The 21,377-nt window shown below is 38.7% G+C and overlaps 1 protein-coding gene across 6 annotated transcripts in view; it reads right to left on the reverse strand.

Annotated features, from left to right (window-relative positions):
• THSD7A (thrombospondin type 1 domain containing 7A) overlaps positions 1–21,377 on the reverse strand; it is a 446,918-nt gene that overhangs the window by 78,519 nt on the left and 347,022 nt on the right. For 5 of the 6 annotated variants that reach the window (XM_073898881.1, XM_073898884.1, XM_073898882.1 and 2 more), the window contains 2 exons: positions 12,788–12,920; positions 11,396–11,499 (listed from right to left, as the gene is read on the reverse strand). The exons of the other annotated variant lie outside the window; for it this stretch is intronic. In XM_073898881.1, coding sequence (XP_073754982.1) covers positions 11,396–11,499; positions 12,788–12,920 — 237 coding nt within the window. The remainder of the gene's footprint in view (positions 1–11,395; positions 11,500–12,787; positions 12,921–21,377) is intronic. 6 annotated transcript variants of the gene reach the window in all.

Raw genomic sequence — 21,377 nt, forward strand, 5'->3', positions numbered from 1 at the left:
AAGGTGTATATTTTACTCCTGTACAGTGTTTAAAGTCCACTTCTCTTTTTTTTTTTTAATTTTTTTATTGTTATGTTAATCACCATATATTACATCATTAGTTTTTGATGCAGTGTTCCATGATTCATTGTTTGTTCATAACACCCAGTGCACCATGCAAAACGTGCCCTCCTCAATACCCATCACCAGGCTAACCCATCCCCCCTCCCCCCTACCCTCTAGAACCCTCAGTTTGTTTTTCAGAGTCCATCATCTCTCATGGTTCGTCTCCCCCTCTGACATACTCCCCTTTTCTTCCTCTCCTGTTATCTTCTTCTTTTCCTTTTTTCTTAAAATATGTTGCGTTATTTGTTTCAGAGGTACAGATCTGTGATTCAACAGTCTTGCACAATTCACAGCGCTCACCGTAGCACATACCCTCCCCAATGTCTATCACCCAGCCATCCCATCCCTCCCAGCCCCAACCACTCCAGTAACACTCAGTTTGTTTCCTGAGATTAAGAATTCCTCATATCAGTGAGGTCATGTGATACATGTCTTTCTCTGATTGACTTATTTCACTCAGCATAACACCCTCCAGTTCCATCCACGTCGTTGCAAATGGCAAGATCTCATTCCTTTTGATGGCTGCATAATATTCCATTGTGTATATATACCACCTCTTCTTTATCCATTCATCTGTCGATGGGCATCTTGGCTCTTTCCACAGTTTGGCTATTGTGGACATTGCTGCTATAAACATTGGGGTACACGTACCCCTTCGGGTCCCTACATTTGTATCTTTGGGGTAAATACCCAGTAGTGCAATTGCTGGATCGAACGGTAGCTCTAATTTCAACTGTTTGAGGAACCTCCATACTGTTTTCCAGAGGGGTTGCACCAGCTTGCACTCCCACCAACAGTGTAGGAGGGTTCCCCTTTCTCCACATCCCCGCCAACATCTGTCGTTCCCTGACTTGTTAATTTTAGCCATTCTGACGGGTGTGAGGTGGTATCTCATTGAGGTTTTGATTTGGATTTCCCTGATGCCGAGTGATGTGGAGCACTTTTTCATGTGCCTGTTGGCCATTTGGATGTCTTCTTTGGAGAAATGTCTGTTCATGTCTTCTGCCCATTTCCTGATTGGATTATTTGTTCTTTGGGTGTTGAGTTTGATAAGTTCTTTATAGATTTTGGATACTAGCCCTTTATCTGATATGTCGTTTGCAAATATTTTCTCCCATTCTGTCGGTTGTCTTTTGGTTTTGTGGACTGTTTCTTTTGCTGTGCAAAAGCTTTTTATCTTGATGAAATCCCAATAGTTCATTTTTGCCCGGGCTTCCCATGCCTTTGGCGATGTTTCTAGGAAGAAGTTGCTGCGGCTAAGGTCGAAAAGGTTGCTACCTGTGTTCTCCTTTAGGATTTGGATGGACTCCTGTCTCACGTTTAGGTCTTTCAACCATTTGGAGTCTATTCTTGTGTGTGGTGTAAGGAAATGGTCCAGTTTCATTCTTCTGCATGTGGCTGTCCAATTTTCCCAACACCATTTGTTGAAGAGACTGTCTTTTTGCCATTGGACATTCTTTCCTGCTTTGTCAAAAATAAGTTGACCATAGAGTTGAGGGTCCATTTCTGGGCTCTCGATTCTGTTCCATTGATCTATGCGTCTGTTTTTGTGCCAGTACCATACTGTCTTGATGATGACAGCTTTGTAATAGAGCTGGAAGTCCGGAATTGTGATGCCGCCAGCTTTGCTTTTCTTTTTCAGTATTCCTCTGGCTATTCGGGGTCTCTTCTGGTTCCATACAAATTTTAGGATTATTTGTTCCATTTCTTTGAAAAAAGTGGATGGTATTTTGATGGGGATTGCATTGAATGTGTAGATTGCTCTAGGTAGCATTGACATCTTCACAATGTTGATTCTCCCAATCCATGAGCATGGAACGTTTTTCCATTTCTTTGTGTCTTCTTCAATTTCTTTCATGAGTATTTTATAGTTTTCTGAGTACAGATCCTTTGCCTCTTTGGTTAGATTTATTCCTAGGTATCTAATGGTTTTGGGTGCAATTGTAAATGGGATAGACTCCTTGATTTGTCTCTCTTCTGTCTTGTTGTTGGTGTATAGGAATGCCACTGATTTCTGTGCATTGATTTTATATCCTGCTACTTTACTGAATTCCTGTATGAGTTCTAGCAGTTTTGGGGTGGAGTCTTTTGGGTTTTCCACGTACAGTATCATATCATCTGCAAAGAGTGAGAGTTTGACTTCCTCTTTGCCGATTTGGATGCCTTTGATTTCTTTTTGTTGTCTGATTGCTGTGGCTAGGACTTCTAATACTATGTTGAATAGCAGTGGTGAGAGTGGACATCCCTGCCGCGTTCCTGACCTTAGGGGAAAGGCTCTCAGCCTTTCCCCATTGAGAATGATACTCGCTGTAGGTTTTTCATAGATGGCTTTTATGATATTGAGGTATGTACCCTCTATCCCTATACTCTGCAGAGTTTTGATCAAGAAAGGATGTTGTACTTTGTCAAATGCTTTTTCTGCATCTATTGAGAGGATCATATGATTCTTGTTCTTTCTTTTGTTAATGTATTGTATCACGTTGATTGATTTGCAGATGTTGAACCAGCCTTGCAGCCCAGGAATAAATCCCACTTGGTCGTGGTGAATAATCCTTTTAATGTACTGTTGGATCCTATTGGCTAGTATTTTGGTGAGAATTTTTGCATCCATGTTCATCAAGGATATTGGTCTGTAATTCTCTTTTTTGATGGGGTCTTTGTCTGGTTTTGGGATCAAGGTAATGCTGGCCTCATAAAATGAGTTTGGAAGTTTCCCTTCCATTTCTATTTTTTGGAACAGTTTCAGGAGAATAGGTATTAATTCTTCTTGAAATGTCTGATAGAATTCCCCCGGGAAGCCGTCTGGCCCCGGGCTTTTGTTTCTTGGGAGATTTTTGATGACTGTTTCAATTTCCTTAGTGGTTATAGGTCTGTTCAGGTTTTCTATTTCTTCCTGGTTCAATTTTGGTAGTTGATACATCTCTAGGAATGCACCCATTTCTTCCAGGTTCTCTAATTTGCTGGCATAGAGTTGCTCATAATATGTTCTTATAATTGTTTGTATTTCTTTGGTGTTGGTTGTGATCTCTCCTCTTTCATTCATGATTTTGTTGATTTGGGTCATTTCTCTTTTCTTTTTGATCAGTCTGGCCAGGGGCTTATCAATCTTGTTAATTCTTTCAAAGAACCAGCTCCTAGTTTCGTTGATCTGTTCTACTGTTCTTTTGGTTTCTAGTTCATTGATTTCTGCTCTGATCTTTATGATTTCTCTTCTCCTGCTGGGTTTAGGCTTTATTTGCTGTTCTTTCTCCAGCTCCTTTAGGTGTAGGGTTAGGTTGTGTATTTGAGACCTTTCTTGTTTCTTGAGAAAGGCTTGTATTGCTATATACTTTCCTCTCAGGACTGCCTTTGCTGTATCCCAAAGATTTTGAACAGTTGTGTTTTCATTTTCATTGGTTTCCATGAATTTTTTTAATTCTTCTTTAATTTCTTGGTTGACCCATTCATTCTTTAGTAGGATGCTCTTTAGCCTCCATGTATTTGAGTTCTTTCCGACTTTCCTCTTGTGGTTGAGTTCTAGTTTCAAAGCATTGTGGTCTGAAAATATGCAGGGAATGATCCCAATCTTTTGGTACCGATTGAGACCTGATTTGTGACCTAGGATGTGATCAATTCTGGAGAATGTTCCATGGGCACTAGAGAAGAATGTGTATTCCGTTGCTTTGGGATGGAATGTTCTGAATATGTCTGTGAAGTCCATTTGGTCCAGTGTGTCATTTAAAGTCTTTATTTCCTTGTTGATCTTTTGCTTAGATCATCTGTCCATTTCAGTCAGGGGGGTGTTAAAGTCCCCCACTATTATTGTATTGTTGTCAATGTGTTTCTTTGCTTTTGTTATTAATTGCCTTATATAATTGGCTGCTCCCACGTTCGGGGCATAGATATTTACAATTGTTAGATCTTCTTGTTGGATAGACCCTTTAAGTAGGATATAATGTCCTTCCTCATCTCTTATTACAGTCTTTGTTTTAAAATCTAGTTTGTCTGATATAAGGATTGCCACCCCAGCTTTCTTTTGGTGTCCATTAGCATGGTAAATGGTTTTCCACCCCCTCACTCTCAATCTGGGGGTGTCTTTGGGTCTAAAATGAGTCTCTTGGAGACAGCATATTGATGGGTCTTGTTTTTTAATCCAATCTGATAGCCTGTGTCTTTTGATTGGGGCATTGAGCCCATTTACATTCAGGGTAACTATTGAAAGGTATGAATTTAGTGCCATTGTATTACATGTAAGGTGACTGTTAACTGTCTGTTGTCTGTGTTCGTTTCTGCTCTTTGCTGCTTTTAGGTTCTCTCTTTGCTTAGAGGACCCCTCTCAATATTTCTTGGAGGGCTGGTTTCGTGTTTGCAAATTCCTTTAGTTTTTGTTTGTTCTGGAAGCTTTTTATCTCTCCTTCTATTTTCAGTGATAGCCTAGCTGGATATAGTATTCTTGGCTGCATATTTTTCTCGTTTAGTGCTCTGAAGATATCTTGCCAGTCCTTTCTGGCCTGCCACGTCTCTGTGGATAGGTCTGTTGCCAATCTAATGTTTCTACCATTGTAGGTTACATATCTCTTCTCCCGAGCTGCTTTCAGGATTTTCTCTTTGTCTCTGAGACTCGTAAGTTTTACTATTAGATGTCGGGGTGTTGACCTATTTTTATTGATTTTGAGAGGGGTTCTCTGTGCCTCCTGGATTTTAATGCCTGTTTCCTTCCTCACATTAGGGAAGTTCTCTGCTATAATTTGCTCCAATATACCTTCTGCCCCCCTCTCTCTCTCTTCTTCTTCTTCTGGGATCCCAATTATTCTAATGTTGTTTCGTCTTATCGTATCACTTATCTCTCGAATTCTGCCCTCGTGATCCTGTAGTTGTTTCTCTCTCTTTTTCTCAGCCTCTTTATTTTCCATCATTTGGTCTTCTATATCGCTGATTCTCTCTTCTGCCTCATTTATCCTAGCAGTTAGTGCCCCCATTTTTGATTGCACCTCATCAATAGCCTTTTTGATTTCGATTTGGTTAGATTTTAGTTCTTTTATTTCTCCAGAAAGGGTTTCTCTAATAACTTCCACGCTTTTTTCAAGCCCAGCTAGTATCTTTAAAGTCATGATTCTGAACTCTAGGTCCGACATCATACTAATGTCTGTATTGAGTAGGTCCCTGGCTGATGGTAGTACCTCGTTCTTTTTGCTGAGGTGATTTCTTTCGTCTTGTCATTTTGTCCAGAGGAGAATAGATGAATGAGAGAACGAAATGCTAACAGGTTTACAACGTCCCCAGCAAATATACTGTATACAAATCAGAAAAGACCTGAAACCAGGGGAAAAGAAAGGGAAAGAAAGAAAAAAGAAAGAGAAAAAAGAGAAAAAAAAAGATAAAAACAAAAACAAAACAATACAAAAAAAGCAGAATATGATCAAATATGATCAGGCTAGTGCATAGATCAGTGCCACACACTAGATTTTGGGCGTATTTTGGTCTGTTGGAAAAAAGTGCCTCCTAAAATTTTAAAGGAAGAAAGACATATATGTACAAAATAAGGGTTGATACAATGAAGGGATGGAAGATGACTGTAAAGATGAAAATTATAAAAGGTTTTATAAAAGGACTTGGTAAGATAAGTTGTTTGAAAAAAGAAAGAAGATTTAAGAAAAGAAAAAAAAAAGGAAAAAGGGAGAGAATGTGATCAGGCAGGAGACTAGAACAAAGCCATACACTAGTGATTTAGGGTATATTTTGATCTGTTAGAAGAAACTGTACCTCAAAATTTTAAAGAGAGAACAACTTATATATATATGCCAAAAATAAGGGTAACTACTATGAAGGGATAAAATATGACTCTAAAAATGAAAAATGAAAAAATTTTTTTTTTTTTAAAAAGGGATTGATAAGATGTTGGTTAAAAAAAGGGAAAAATAAAAATAAAAAAAACAGTCAACAAAAATTAACTTTGATGAAATAATGAATCATGGTAAAAAAAGCCATGAATCTATGTGCAGTATTCCCCTAGCGCTGGAGTTCTCCCGTTCTCCTTGATCCATCAACTTGGTCTTGGCTTGCTGGCTGTTTGTGCTGATCTTCTGGGGGAGGGGCCTGTTGCTGTGGTTTCCAAATGTCTTTGCCGGAGGCGGAATTGCCCCGCCCTTGTCGGTCCGGGCTAAGGAAGCTTCTCCGGTTTGCTCTCAGGAGCCTTTGTTCCCCGCAAGCTCTCCGTACAGCCTTGGAGGACCAGGGCAGAAATGGTGGCCTCCCAATCTCCACCCGGAGGAGCCGAGAACTCGGGACCCCGCTCCTCAGTGTGCCCCCAGAGAAAAGCAGTCACTCCCGTGTCCCCGGTCTCTGGCCGCACTCCGTGCTCACCCGGCCTGTGACCGAGCGTTGCTATCTCTGGCACCCGACCCCGCACAGAGTCTCCAAACCCAGCAGATCCCTGCAGTGCGTTCCCGCACCGCTCCTCCCCGGGAAGGAAGGGAAGTCTCCCCGGATCTGCCGCCTGCTGGGTCCCTGCTGGAGGAGCCGTGCCCCGACTGGGCCGCAGATCACAGTTTATGGCCACCCCGAGCTGAGAGCCCGCGACTCTGCTCCGTCTCTGCAGCCGGCTTCCCCGCTCCGATACCTGGGAGCTCTGGTGCACTCAGGCACCCCCGGTCTCTCTGTGACCCTGAGGGTCCTGAGACCACACTGTCCCGGGAGGATTCCACCCCCCGCTTAGCCACTGCAGCGACGTCCCTCCACGGAGCCAACTTCTAAAAGGTCCGATTTTGTGCTCCGCGGCTCTAGCACTTGCCAGAAGCGGCCGGCGGAGGCCCCTCCCCCGCCGTCCATCCTCCCGAATATCGCCTCGGATTCACTTCTCCGCACGCCCTACCTTCCAGAAAGTGGTCACTTTTCTGTTCAGAGAGTTGTTGCTACTCTCTTCTTCGGTCTCCTGTTGAGTTGGTAGGTGTTCAGAATGGTTTGATCCCTATTCAGCTGAATTCCTGAGACCAGACGAAATCTAGGTCTCCTACTCCTCCGCCATCTTGCTCCCAAGTCCACTTCTCTTATAACTAAAATAGTTCCTTTAATGTTGACTTGGATGGAAAAATTTCTTCCCAAGTGACCAGATGAACTTCAGAGATTCTCTGATCCTACTGAGTAATGACTACTCAGTACTATTAGAAGTTGTGACTCTATTATTGATTACCTGGCTTCAGAGTTTAGATCAGGGGTCAGCAAACTTTTTCTGTAAAGGACTAGATAGTAAATATTTTTGGCTCTGTGGGTCATATGGTTTCTGAAACAACCTGCTCAAATTTTCCTCGTTCTCATGGAAGCAGCCATAGGCCATAGGTAAAGAAATGGGTGCACCTGTGTTCCAATAAACCTTTAGATTCAAAAAATAGAACAACAACAAAAACAAACAAAAAAATACCCAGGCTGTGGGTGAGATTGGGTGCACAGGCCACTGTTTGCTGACAGCTGGTCTAGACCAAGAGTTGGAGAAAAGCCATGCGATAAACATTTTATCTTCAGAATCATACAGTGGTGAAGTTAGCAATCTCATATTTTAGATCATATGGTGTCAGTTCCACCCCAAGCAAGGGAATAGTAATTTAAAGCTAATGCCATGTTCTTTAGGTAAAAAGAAATGCTTAGATTATACAAATGCAAACAAGTTAGAGAAAAAAGGGATCTATTAATGGGAAAATACAATAACCACCTTTCCTCTTATTACAATATATTGTAGACATCTGCAGCTTCATCACATCCTTTTATGGAAACGCTACCCAAATTTCTATCTGCTGTCCTAAGCTATCTCTAGAGTGACATTTCTACATTTCAATGCATACCTGGATATTTCCAGTTGGCTCCCGTGCCATTATCTCTAATGCACAATATAAAAAATATAATTTCTAAAATTAGTTCTTTCAGACCTAAGACTTTTCACCAATATTACAACTATTCTCAAGCTGAAAATACTGGAGTTAAAGGACCATATGATCATCTTTGAGTCACTTATTTCTATCTCTGCTTCTATAGTTTGCCACTAAGTCTTAAAGTTATTTTCCTCTACTGCATGTTGAAAATCCACTTATTTTTGCCCATTCCCACTACTGTGGTTCCAGTCTGAGCCCCAATTACTTCAGCCTCATATTGCTACAACTCTGTGCTAGCTGGCATCCAGACCCACGCATCTTATCTTCCTAGTTTATTCTGTATATGCTGACAGATAAAACAGTGCTTTCATCAGGTCCTTGCTCCTACCACTTATTGAACGAGGCCAAAAATACTGATCCTGACATTTATAGCCTTCTACAAATTCACCCCAGGCTCTAGCTCACATCTCTGGAGCTTTAAACTACCCAATTTTCTGTGAACGCTTTTAATGTTTTTGTTTTTCTTTCTCCAAATACTGAGCTTGTATAATTGATCTTATTTTCTCTCCTTCCTACTTATTCTAATGTTATGGTACAAGTCAAGTCCCAGCCCATCCTTTAGGTCTTTCTTCAGTGCTTTAGCCTCAAATGATTGCTTTTGCAATGGATCAGTTTCAGTCTTTAACTACCACTCGTTTCGTGATGTTACTGGTGATCTCATTTCCCTAACCGGATATAATCTCCTTGTGTTGAACATACGCATCTTTTGCTGACATTCATGGCTCTTTCTACACAGTCTTCTGAATTCAAACACAGTTGAATCAGTGACTGAAACAAGAAAGTCTGATGTATGGGAGAGGATGGGGGTAGCTTCTCTATAGTCTTTGCTGATTGATCCTAATCCTTACCATATAATTATTCTAATCATCAAAAAAAAAAAAAAAGCACAAGTTGGCATTTTAGTCTCTTATCAGATAAGAACAAAGATGAAAACAGCAAGAATCTGACAGGTCAATCATGCAGAGTTCTGAAAACAGCCATGACCATCAAAGGAAGAAAATTCTACCTTTTTGCCACTAGCAAAAGATATTTTTATATTCTTAATTCTCCTCATTTCATGTTTCTGTAGGAATATAGGCTCTAAGAAAAAGCAAAAGCATCTTTAATCACCCAAGGCAACAAAGAAAAAGGCTATCTTCATATGGAAGTCAAAGGGGTTCTTCTGAATGTATTTATGCAGAAATGATTTGTTATAATGCAATTTTCTCTTCCCAGATATACTGAGAATAGAAGAGATTGCTAAAATAGAGTAAGTTGTCTGACAAATATGCCAAGATGAGAAAACATTATTTAAGTACAGGCCGAGGACAAGGCACCAGTAACAGGAAATGAAGAATGGAACAGTGAGAAAGGCAGGAGAAAGTAGCTTCGAGGAAGCTAGAGGAAACTCCCCTTTTCATGCTGGGAGCAGGTGATAGTATTAGATACTATGAAGTAGACACACCCAGGAGGAGGAATGCACAGAGGTTTTCAGATTTGGAAATAAGACCGTTGCCAGTAATCACAAAAAGAACAGTTTCCATGCAGATTGTGTGTTGAAAACCAAAAGACCCATGTCAATAATGTTGCTTTTATGCCTACCATGACCTCTGTGCACATTCCCTGGGGCCATGATCTAACTGGAAGGGGGAAGGAATTAATGCTGAAGGAAGACTTACTGTGTACAAACCACTGTGGGGATCTTTATGTTCTCAGCCTCTGAGGGAGGAAATGAATGAACCACAGTTGTGCTGTGGTTAAGGAATAATTTGGAACTGAAGCTGTTTTCACACTTGTGCTGTTTTACCATATCTCAGGTTTCCTCCCGTGCTATTTTATAAAAATACGGCTTACATCTGTTTTACCTAACTTCATTTCACACTTTGATCCCTGGGTATTATCTGTGCATAGACTGTAGAATACGAAAATTGGAAAAATCCTGAAAAAACATTTGGTCCAACCCTCTTTTCTTTTTTTTTTTTTTTCATTTAAATTAACTGAGACCCAGGAAGGTGAGGGGATGAGCAAGCCTCACCCTGTGTTAGTGAAAGAACTAGACTAAAACTCACGTTTCCTGATTCCCAAACTCAAGCCTGCTTCATTATAAACTCTACATAGGGCCCGAATTGAATGCAGCTGTATGCTTGGCTCAGGAGGAATGAGCAAGGTAGAACAAGAAGCTCTTTTATCACTCAATTTCTCAATGCATGGTTTGAAATGGGGAGAATGACTTTCAATTCTAAGTACCTAAGTCTCTCTAACAATAATAGGAGATAGTTATGTTTTCGCCATAGCTGATGGTGGAGGATAAATAAGGAAAATTAAGCTTATGAAATAAAATTCTAAAAATCGCTAGGTAGTTAATATTCTTTATAAACTAAATTTTAGGTTTCAAATAAAGATTTTCAAAAGGACGATGATAAAAATAGAAGATGTTATTCCCAAGTTAAAAAAGCAACCTTTTCACTGTCAAGGATCAAAATCGATGAAAACTGGAATTCTGTGTGTTCAGACTTTTGCATCATCACCACATACATGACTACAAATGAGGGGGCAAAACACATTTTTATGAATTAAAAAAGGTGGCTGTGTGTTTAATTACATAGTCAGCTACATTTTAAGTATGTAGCAGGAACTTACATGCTCAAAGTCAATATAAGTAAAAACAATCATATCCTCTAAAGGCTGAACTTGCTACGAGTATAAACAACATGTTCCAAAGCTTGGAATGTATTATCCACAATATCTCATAAATAACCACACTACCCAGTAAATGTTGGAAACGTTTCTGTCACTCATTTCTGCAAGATTCCATGTTATTTAGTATGCAGACAGATTGCAGTCCACATATAGCAGGTTTTGAGTAAATAAATCTGCCATTTAAAAATCAGTACCGAGTATGAACAGGATTGGGCATAGCCATGGCAACATTAGGAATGTCACTGATGAGAATTTCTGGAAAGTTAACCAATTATAGTACATTATATGCATGCACATATATAGTTCATATGGGCAAGGATTTAAGGATCTCATTGACTGTTAGGGGGACAAGCAAACTGTTATGGAATGCTATGATCCAAAAACTAACCAAAAAATCCCAAACAAGCTGCAGGGTGCAGTATAGTCCTAACCTTCTCAAGAGCTTGCTTTGGTTATCTTCTAAATATGAATGAGGGAAAAATTCAACCAGAGGAGTTATAGGCTCCTGTCCAAGAACAAAGGACACAATTTAAAAGGATGAGTTTCCATGTTGCCGTGTCAGGTGGAATGGGTAGAAGTGGACTGAGGTCTGTCGCTCTGGTCGCTAAGCATGGTGCATGGCATCAGAGCGACAGACTCATAAAGCTAGTGGTTAAGTGGGTGGTGATGGAGAAATGAAAGCCAATCAAGTGTGGAGTGGAGCCTCCCACCTCTTGCCTGGCGTCCAGGCCCACAACCTTCCTGCGCTCCGGGGCTGTCCTGTCGCACACTCCAAGGGACCAACTGGCACCTGCGCCATTTGTGAGTCTTCCACCTGCAAGGAAAGAACAGAAGCCTCATAGGGAGGAGGCGAAAATGCCAGGCAAAGCACAGAGAGATGGTGGCATGGAAACATGACTTTGACCACTACTAGTGGGAATATATTTCACACTGCTCCATCCTATCTAAATGTAATTTGGATCTCTATCAAGACATTGTAAAAAGCAGCATTAAATGTATTATACAAGTACTTTCTATGGCCATGGAGACAAAAGTTCATCATTGTCAATTTCTATAGAAATGAACTCTATAGAGGCATTTAGCCTTCTTTTTTTAGATTGAAGTATAGTTGATACTTGTCACATTTTATTAGGACTGCCATCAGATGTATCAGATAATAGAAGTGAGGCATTCCATTTAAATAAAGTATGTTTATTTTATATTCAAATTATGAAACTGTATTCAAGTCATGAGTCTTCTGTATGGTATCTTTTGGTTAGCATTGCAGGGGTAACTGAGAAACTGCAATTATAATATTTTACAAAAACAAATCTCCCAAATAAATAAGTTTGGGGCTGATAGTTGTCAGTCAGTGTTCAGAGTAAACATGCATTTATACTGTTTGTCATATCAGAATTAAATACAGAGAAAATAAGATGGCAAATTTGCCATCAGATTCATCAGATTCATCTTCTTTTGTGATCACACATTCCATCAGTTAATGCCGTAATATATCATCTGTCATCAGATTGCAATTATATACCACATCAAGTTTCAGTTAGGTGCTTTCTTTTAACAGTTACGAGGAAAAATTTTCCTAATAATTATCAGGATGATGATATATATCTTGAATAACCTGCATTCTCCTTGAGGGGGCCACAAATGAGCAGCACAGATATCTTATTAGGATCACTGAAATAAAGATGTCATTTTGTGAACTGGAATGCCAGCATTTATGAAGAACAGGTGCTCTTTGGAGTCAGGGGAGGAATGCTTAGGCTATTTCCTCTACCAGGAAAAGAACTGCTTATGTGTTTCATAATTAGTAACCATTTCTCTGAATTTCTTATAGTTTATATCACCGTAAGACACTTACTCCAATCCCTAGAGCTAGCGACACAATTTGGAAATTTACAGAAATATTTGTCTCCCTGGAGATAATTTTGGTAACAGGGCAGCTCCCATAAAGAGGCAAGAGATGGTACACACAGCCATAACTAGCGCAAACTCCACCGAGCCGGCTGGACCATCCTTGGCTTTCTTTTCTCCTCGTTGGAAAGAAATCAGTCTTGGAGTATTTGCTCAGTGCATGGCTTACAATGGTTCTCCTTTAATCCCATTACCTGTAGCTCTGGCACACCTGAGGGGCCTCACAGACTTTCTCTTCATAGAGCGGGTCCGTGCAGTCCCTGCCTCCATTGGCTGGCAGCTGAATGATGACCCGGTGCCGAGACTGCTTTCTGACTCCGGAGTCCCCTGGAATGAGGCAGCTTTTTAACTGCTGTACCCTGCTCTGATAAAACAATCTCCAAACACCAGCCCGTGTGAAGAAATTACATTGCTTCCAGCTACATGTGCTTTGACATCCCTGAACGAGGCCTCATCTAGTCTCATCATTTTCTAAATTCTCCAGACCCTTATACTGAGAACCAAACCAAGTTATATTCCAAAATGTGAAAAACAGAGAAAAAAGTTCCATAGTCAACTAGCCTTGCTAATGTGCAGATACAAAGTAATTGCTCTTTTGTATATTTCTTTCCCCTTGAGAAATACGACAGATCTAATTAATTTATCTTCCTCTACCTTAAGTTTATTTTTATGCCATTTCACACGGTCCTGTTTACCACATGGGACTCATACAGTTCTAATGAATCTTTCTTAGGAGACTATATTCAATGTTTTAATGTGAAATTTTGTTTCTTTGTTATTCACTTAATTTGAAATGCATACCTCATAAATTATTCTAGTCATTTATTATTCATGTTAAACAGTCTAAGATCTTCAATGCAGGTCACACTCTAAACATCAGGGCTGTAAGTAGTGAAACGAAAGTGGTTTCTTAGAGACAGAATTTTTACAGAAGCATTCAGAGTACCAATTACTCTAAGTAAATAACTCCAAATTATGTTTAAAAAAACCAATGGAAATAATTAAGATTTACCTTCAATGAAGATATCAACTTGACAGTATTACTCATCTAAAGATGTCCAAATATTTTAGTATTTGAAAGAGACAATGTACAAGACTTGCCAACTTTAATAAAAGATATTCTAATTTATAATATATACACCCTTTAAGGACAAACGACCACATGGCACAATTTTACTTACATTAGAATTCCCTGAAGAATTATTTTAATAGAGTCCCCCTGATGCATTTACATTTTTTGCAAGATCATTAAATGTGTGATATGCAGATATAAGAACAGAGAAATTTAGAAGGGCTAGCAGTCCCTAACAATGGATGTTTAATAAAAAATTAAATGAAACTAAGTTATTGTGTTAGTAGGAAAACGTGATTTGACAATTAGAACTTTCTAATAAGGGACATCTTTCCTCATGAAGTCGGGGTATCCCTCAACATGGTCTGGGCAAGTGACTCCCAGCAATGTGGACTGAAGATTTCCATAATAGAGGGAAGAAAGAATCAGATTAAAGATTCCTAAATGTCTGACTACATAGGAGAATTTCTTTCAAAAACTGAAAGTAAGGGGCACCTGGATGGATCAGTCCTTAAGCATCTGCCTTTGGCTCAGGTCATGATCCCACGGTCCTGGGATTGAGTCCCCCCATGGGGCTTCCTCCTCCACGGGAGGTCTGTTTCTCCCTCTCCCACTCCCCCCTGCTTGTGTTCCCTCTCTCACTGTGTCTCTGTCAAATAAATAAATAAAATCTTAAAAAAAAAAAACTCTGAAAATAAAAACAAAAACAGATTTCTCAGCCTATACCCAGAACTACTAAGCCAGAATCTTTGGGGGCTGGATTTGGGAATCTGGTTTTTACAAAGCTTGCCAGGGAATTGTGAATGAAGAGTTAGTTTGAGATCTACTGGAATAGACGACCTTGTATATCTTATCCCAATTTTAGATTCTAGGGTTCACATGTAAATTTTTAAGATCATTCCCATTATGGGGGAAACCCGTACTCCTAGTGATTGTATTAACTATTTCAGTGAATAATTAGAATATGACAGGTAATAAAGTAGGGAATTGGGGGCTGGAGGTAGTGGTAGCAGAGAATTAAAGCATTTGAAAATATTATCAAAGACTTTTTTTTCATTGTAACAATAGCATTTTAAATGCCAGTTGCAATCTCTACATATTAAATATCATTTATCTAGGAAAGATCTAAGAAATGTCAATGGGACTTCTAATAAAATTGCTAATGCTGCCTCCATCCATTACGTTGTTCCAATGGCCCCTATTTTAAAGCCCAGGTGATAAATTCCTCTAGTAATTTAGAGCTAGGAAAATTTTGTTTCCCTTGACAATCTGTTAAGACTCTTGTTCACCAGAATCTCAAGGCTAATTTTCTTCCCCTGCAAGAGCTTACCTTAACTTTGACTTTATCATATAATTTTTCTCTTCCTCTCCCGTTTCCCCAACTCTATGTACTACCTGACTCCATCCTTCTTTTACACTTTCTCTTCTTCTTCTCCTTTTAATGTTATGATCTGTCTTTCATCTTTTTAAAAGAGTATACAAACCACATATTCATTCTTATCGTTTGTTTAACACTGGGGGGAGGAAGGAGGTGGTTGTTTGTTTAACAAGGGAAGAAAGAAAGAACATGGAGGAGCGGGTCTTTGTTTCCTGGATGGTCAAGATTCTCATAGTGAGTAGCTCGCCAACCCTTCTCTACCTGCAGGCAGACAACAGAGACGGAATTGAGACCCAGGAATCTGCAACCTGGAAGAGACAATGAGTTCAGCCTCAGTGGCCCCTTATACACAAAAGCTCCTCGTCACTAACTATCACCTGGGACACAGGCAGTGCTGTTCAGGTTTGAGAAGCAGCAGGTAGTGTTTCAATCCTACTGCATTTTTTGACTTGAAAGCAAATATTTCACCTCAGGTACAACTCTGAAACATTCTAGTGTCTTTTCATCACAACGTCCACAAGCTTGTATTTGATATATAAGATCACAATAACTCTTTTCACTTCCATAATTGATTCCACAGTGGCAATCTGCTTATTCTTAAAAAAGTTCAAATACCTTGACCTCGTGCAGCCCACAGAACAGAGACTGTGAGCTGATGAAAGCAGAACATTCCAAACATGTAACACGGACAGAGGAAGTTTAATGGGGTTACACAGGAAGTGTCATGATATCCATGTTTCTATCCACCGGGAGGTGCGCTGACTCTCAGATCTCAGTTAGGAAATTACTTGTATACTCAAAGAAACAGCACTGTGGAGCTCAGCCAGGTTATAGAGCCCTCAGATCAGAATGCAGACAAAGGGAGAGCTACAGCACATATTTAAAAAGAAAAGTGGATGGTTTCTCACTAATAACTTGAGCTGGCAAACTTGGAATTTTACAACCTTCATAGTTTTCTGTATGCATTTGCACCCAATTTATTGTATGTGGTTGATAGACATGCATAGTTTCCATTTATCTTTGTGTATTAGCACGGAGAACACCAGTCACACATGGTAAGGATTTAATAAATATTTGCTGAATGAGCACACATTTATTTCACTTCTCAACTGGATTGTTAGTTAGCATCTTCTATTTCTTTTTATCCACGTCCTTATAGCAGGTAGCACATGGGTAAGAAGTTTGTGCACTGAGGATTAATAAAAAATAAGGGATCGTTTTGTTCATTGGAAATAATAAACATGGGGAAAATAGAGAAATATTCCTGTAGTGTTTATACTTGAAAATATCTATCTAGAATAGAAATAGAAAAAAGGGATTAGATATTCAGAAAACAATTATGTGATAATGAGGCACACAGACTCAGAGGGTATGCAATCTCTCATGTAGTCATAGCATTTTACAGATTAAGACATTCAAGATAAATTTCACCAGAGAATTTACTTGATGGGAGGACTTAAAGGGCAGGCAAAACTAAGATTTGTTAAGCTAGATGGGGAATGAATGGCAGGCTGGAGCAGCAGAGTGCTAGGAAATTGAAAGGGAAATGTTTCATGCAAGAAGCAAAATGTGAAGGTAGTTTTCATACGTTTGGGGGTAATTCTAGTGCCATATTGCTTCAGGGCATAGAATAGATTTCTCTGCAATATACTTTCTAGCTCTCAAGTCAATAAATGCAGTTTAGAAAAAAGGAGTGAACAGAATTTGAACAGTAAAATTATTATTTAATCAAAAGTATTGATATTTTTAAGATTATAGTTATAAGTAATTTATATGCATGAATGTTTCCTATTTTTAAGAAAAGTCCTGTGTAAAACTTATAAAAATTTGGAAAAAGTTAACAAGTGTATTGATTTGGGGATTAAAACTACTCTCTACTCCATACTGATCTTTATTGGCATTGATTTTTCAAGACACATCTTGAGAGAGGGCTGAATAACATTTCAAATAATTCTTTTTGTTCTTCCTGGCATGCTAAGCTATTCTAATCCATCTTCTGCAATACTACAGTGTAACTTTACCTCTTTAAATTGCTTTTTATTTTATTTATTTATTTATTTAAAGACTTTTCTTCCCCCCTTTTTTTTATAAGATTTTATTTATTTATTCATGAGAGACGGTGGGAGAGGGGGCAGAGGGAGAAGCAGACTCCCAAGGAGCAGGGAGCCCGATGCGGGACTTGATCCCAGGTCCCTGGGATCATGACCTGAGCCGAAGGCAGATGCTTAACCATCTGAGCCATCCAGGCACCCTAAAGTGATTTTTAAAGGGAGGGTGGCTCCACATTTTCATAAGTCTAAAACTCTAATAGATTTAGACTTTACCTGCAGAATTAAAAAAAAAAAAACACTCTATCCTTGAGTTAATTTTCTGTTGCTATTATCTATCCTTGAACATAGAACTCCATTTACTATTTTTAATTGTGTGCTGAAATCAGTGTTATTTCACTGAGGCTTGGATTATTCCCATTTCATACCAAATAATGAAAAAAAAAAACCAAAAACAAAACCCTAACCACATGTCATTGCTTTTTTTCCCCTTACAACAATAGGCTAGTTTTCTATAACACCACTGTATTGTTATTATCAGTTAAGGCAGTCCTATAGGCAAAAACAGAAAAGGCTTCTCCAGGACCACAATGCATCTTGGCACTGTTGTCCAACAGCAACGCCCTCTCCCACCCCCTAGGCTTTATTTCCTCAATACACAATTAAAGTTATTCTTTTAAAGTCTGAGTGCCTAGGTTTAGGGTTTCTGAAAGCCTTTTGTTATATGAGGTTCAGTACAGAGCTTCCAAGTAGAACAAGCAGGGCTGGTCTCCTGCTCCTGCTGAGATGACCTGCGCTCGACTGAAACAGCCCTGCCTCTCGGAGAGCTTCCTGTCACAGGACAGCAGGTTTCTGAGCTGGCATTCTTGCACTCCTTGGCCACCACCACTCGGGAGCTCCAGGGAGAGAACAGTAGCCTAGTGGCACCGTGCATTTTAATTCACAGCAGTTACTAAATCCTTCAAGAGACCAGCCCAACTAAACTCATTCTATATCTCACATATCTGTCACTCACCACAAGAAACTAGCACCGCTACCACCCCCCCCCGACACCCCCACATGTCTTCCATCATCATCTGGACCCATAGCACTCCCTACCTGTGTAACCTGATTTTCAATTTCTCATTTTATTCCATCCTCTAATCTTTCCACCTTGACACCCATTAGAACACATGGTCTCTCATCTTCTATCTCTTCTTGGAAAGTTTCCTTCCTATTTTTTGCCAGTGGAAGCTGATTCTAGCCATGTCCTAGACTTCTCTTCTCCTTTTATCTTTAAAAATCTCCAACTCCTCTGTCATCAACATTCCATCAGCTATCCACCTTGTAGCCACCAGCTACCAACATTTCATTAATTAACAACTGTAGAATGTCCCTCAATGAAATCCTTTCTCTTCCTACCCCTGCCACCACTCTACTGGCTTTGGCAACCACACGGTTATTCCATGCAAGGTGCTGGGCTCTGAATTACTGTACCTCCTCATCTTCAATGACCTTTTCCTCCATTTCAAATCAATTACTAGCGCTTTCCATTCACCCCTTGATGTTATTATCATTAGTACTTGCATACTCTCATCTTAAAACATCTTACTTTCCCGTCATTCCTCCTAACCTTCCAGTTCAATGGCTTCAGTTCTCATTTTACTAAAATTCTTCAAACTCAATTGAGACTGCCAGTCCACTTTCCTTATTACTTTTTCATTATCTATCATTCCCTTCACAACCTCACTTCCATCCCAAACCAACTTAGATTATACTTCATTACTACAATGAGGACTCCTCTGAAAACACCCTTGATTCCCTGTTCCTCTCTTTTTTCCTTGTACTCTCCTGGGAAAGCCCCAATTCTAATCAAAGCCAATTATTTGGTTACACTTTTTCTGCACTCAGGCAGCTGAACATGGCTGGAGAAACAATGACAACTGTGTTGAGCAATCCCTTTTTAAAGACATAACTAAGTGGGCACTCCATGTTGCCTAGAAATTCTACATGTTATTAGCTTGTCTGCTTTTGCATTCTCCAAGATGATGTCACATCTTCTCTTCTTTCCTCAATCCCCCTGCACCTATGCCTTGATCCTTCATACTCATTGAGAGATTAGAACCATCACTAAATGCCTGGTCTCATACCACCAGACTGTAAACTTCTTGAGAACAAGGAACATTGATTTCCTTATTTACTGCTATAACCTTTATATTTAAAATTGTGCTTGGCACATTATATTTATTTGAGAAATCTTTGTAGAAAGAAAAAATGAATAATTGCTTAAAATAATATATATGATGTTTAATGACATAATGAGCATTTAAAAATAATTATCACTAAACATAACAAATACTTAACAAATAATAATCACATTTTTTTCTTCATCATGATCTAAATACTTTTCTCACACTGGTACACAAACTGCTAAGAAAGACTGCATTTAGTAAGTCAAATTAAAACATTCACTAGACAGGGGCACCTGGGTAGTTCAGTTGTTAAGCGTCTGCCTTTGGCTCAGGTAATGATCCCAGAGTCCTGGGATCGAGCCCCGCATCGGGCTGCCTGCTCAGCAGGAAGCCTGCTTCTCCCTCTCCCACTACCCCTGCTTGTGTTCCCTCTCTCGTGTACTCTTTTTCTGTCAAATAAAAAAAAATAAAATCTTTAAAAAAAACATTCACTAGACTTTGACCATATGCAGCATGAAGGTTATTTCCTATAGGAACTTAAATAAAAAGAAAATATGGGATGGATGGATGGATAAATCAATCAATCATTAAAAGGCTAACCAATAAATTATATGTCAGTTGGATCATGGTTCACAAAGCATAGAGCCCTTTACCATATATTATCTCATTTGTGCCACAGAACAACTCATAGATGTTATAAGCAAGGCTTGGAGAGCTTAAGTATCTTGCGTAAGTTTACCTGGCTGCTAAGTGGCCAAGATAGGGGTTCAAACAAGATTTGCTGATTTAAAGTCCACTCATTCCATTATACCATAAAACCTACTACTTACATGTATGCCCAAAAACTAAAAATTGTGTCCTGCTATACATAAGTCCAATTTGGTCTTCCATAACTTGTCTCCATTCTTCTTTCCAACTTCACATCTTGATTTTTCTCCCTACCCTCTGGGCTCCAATGGGCTAGTTGTCATTTTCCTCTCAAACAACACACATTCACATGGTCATCCAAGAGTTTTCCTGATGCTTTTGGTCATCTCTTGGGATTCTTTTATGTGTTCCCTCTTTTAAAAGATTGCTTCCACTTTCATTTCAACAAGATTTTCCCTACTATTTGTTCCCTCAATAATTTCCCTCTTCCCTTTCTTACAGCTCTGTTTTACCACTAAATCTTATTATCAAGTCTTAACATTATCTGGTTTATATTGAAGAGTTTTACATTTTAGAACTTGTATTATTTTATTCTATAATTTAAATGAAATCAAAACCTTCATTGAAGTCAGGGACTGTGTCTTCTCTACAGGGCCATTAATGTACTAGTTATATATAGGAATCAATAAATAAGAAATCCAGTAAGTTTTTATGCATATATATACAGATGAGTATTAATTTAATTAACATGTACATAGTATTTACAGTCTATTTATCTGTCTGCTAAATTTTATTTAAAGGGCCTTATATAAGTAATCATAGTTTGTCACATAATTTTAAAAAAATTATAAATGGTCAGAGAAGAACAAATCACTTTCTTAGTACTGTAAAAATCAGCAGAAATCAAAATAAAAATTATATTATTTGATTTTAAATTATAGAATTTTTATAATTAAATTATATCTTTTGTTTCTTTATATATAATACATAATAAAATAAATGCATTTTTAAGAACTTAGAGAAGAAAATTCATAGGCTACTAAGCCAGTTTCTAATACCTGGATATATCCCAATATTCCAAAATAATTTCAAATGAAGACCTAAAGATATGAGAAAAATTTACCCGATTCCTCACTTTTGTGACTATCCTAGATTCAATTTAATGGAATATTTTGTGTTTTTCAACTTTATTTCCTTGAAATACTTTAGAGCATTTCAAGTTTTATTTTAAAATACTTTACTCAGTACAAAGAAATATTTAATATAAGAAAAAGGCAAAGGTTTTTCCCCACCTTCAAAAATTTCACTTAAAAATGGTGTTAGTTTATTAATTACACGATTATAAGTGTAACTGCACATATTTTGGAATTATTAGTAAATGGCCTTATCTCATACTAACATGAACATTAAGTATAAAACAGTAAGAATAAAATTTGAAAGTACATGAATTCCATGTAATAAATAACC

Source organism: Callorhinus ursinus, unplaced genomic scaffold, assembly GCF_003265705.2.
Source record: "Callorhinus ursinus isolate GAN/ISIS: 27379988/994484 unplaced genomic scaffold, GSC_fseal_2.0 scaffold12, whole genome shotgun sequence".
Taxonomy (NCBI): Eukaryota; Metazoa; Chordata; class Mammalia; order Carnivora; family Otariidae; genus Callorhinus; species Callorhinus ursinus.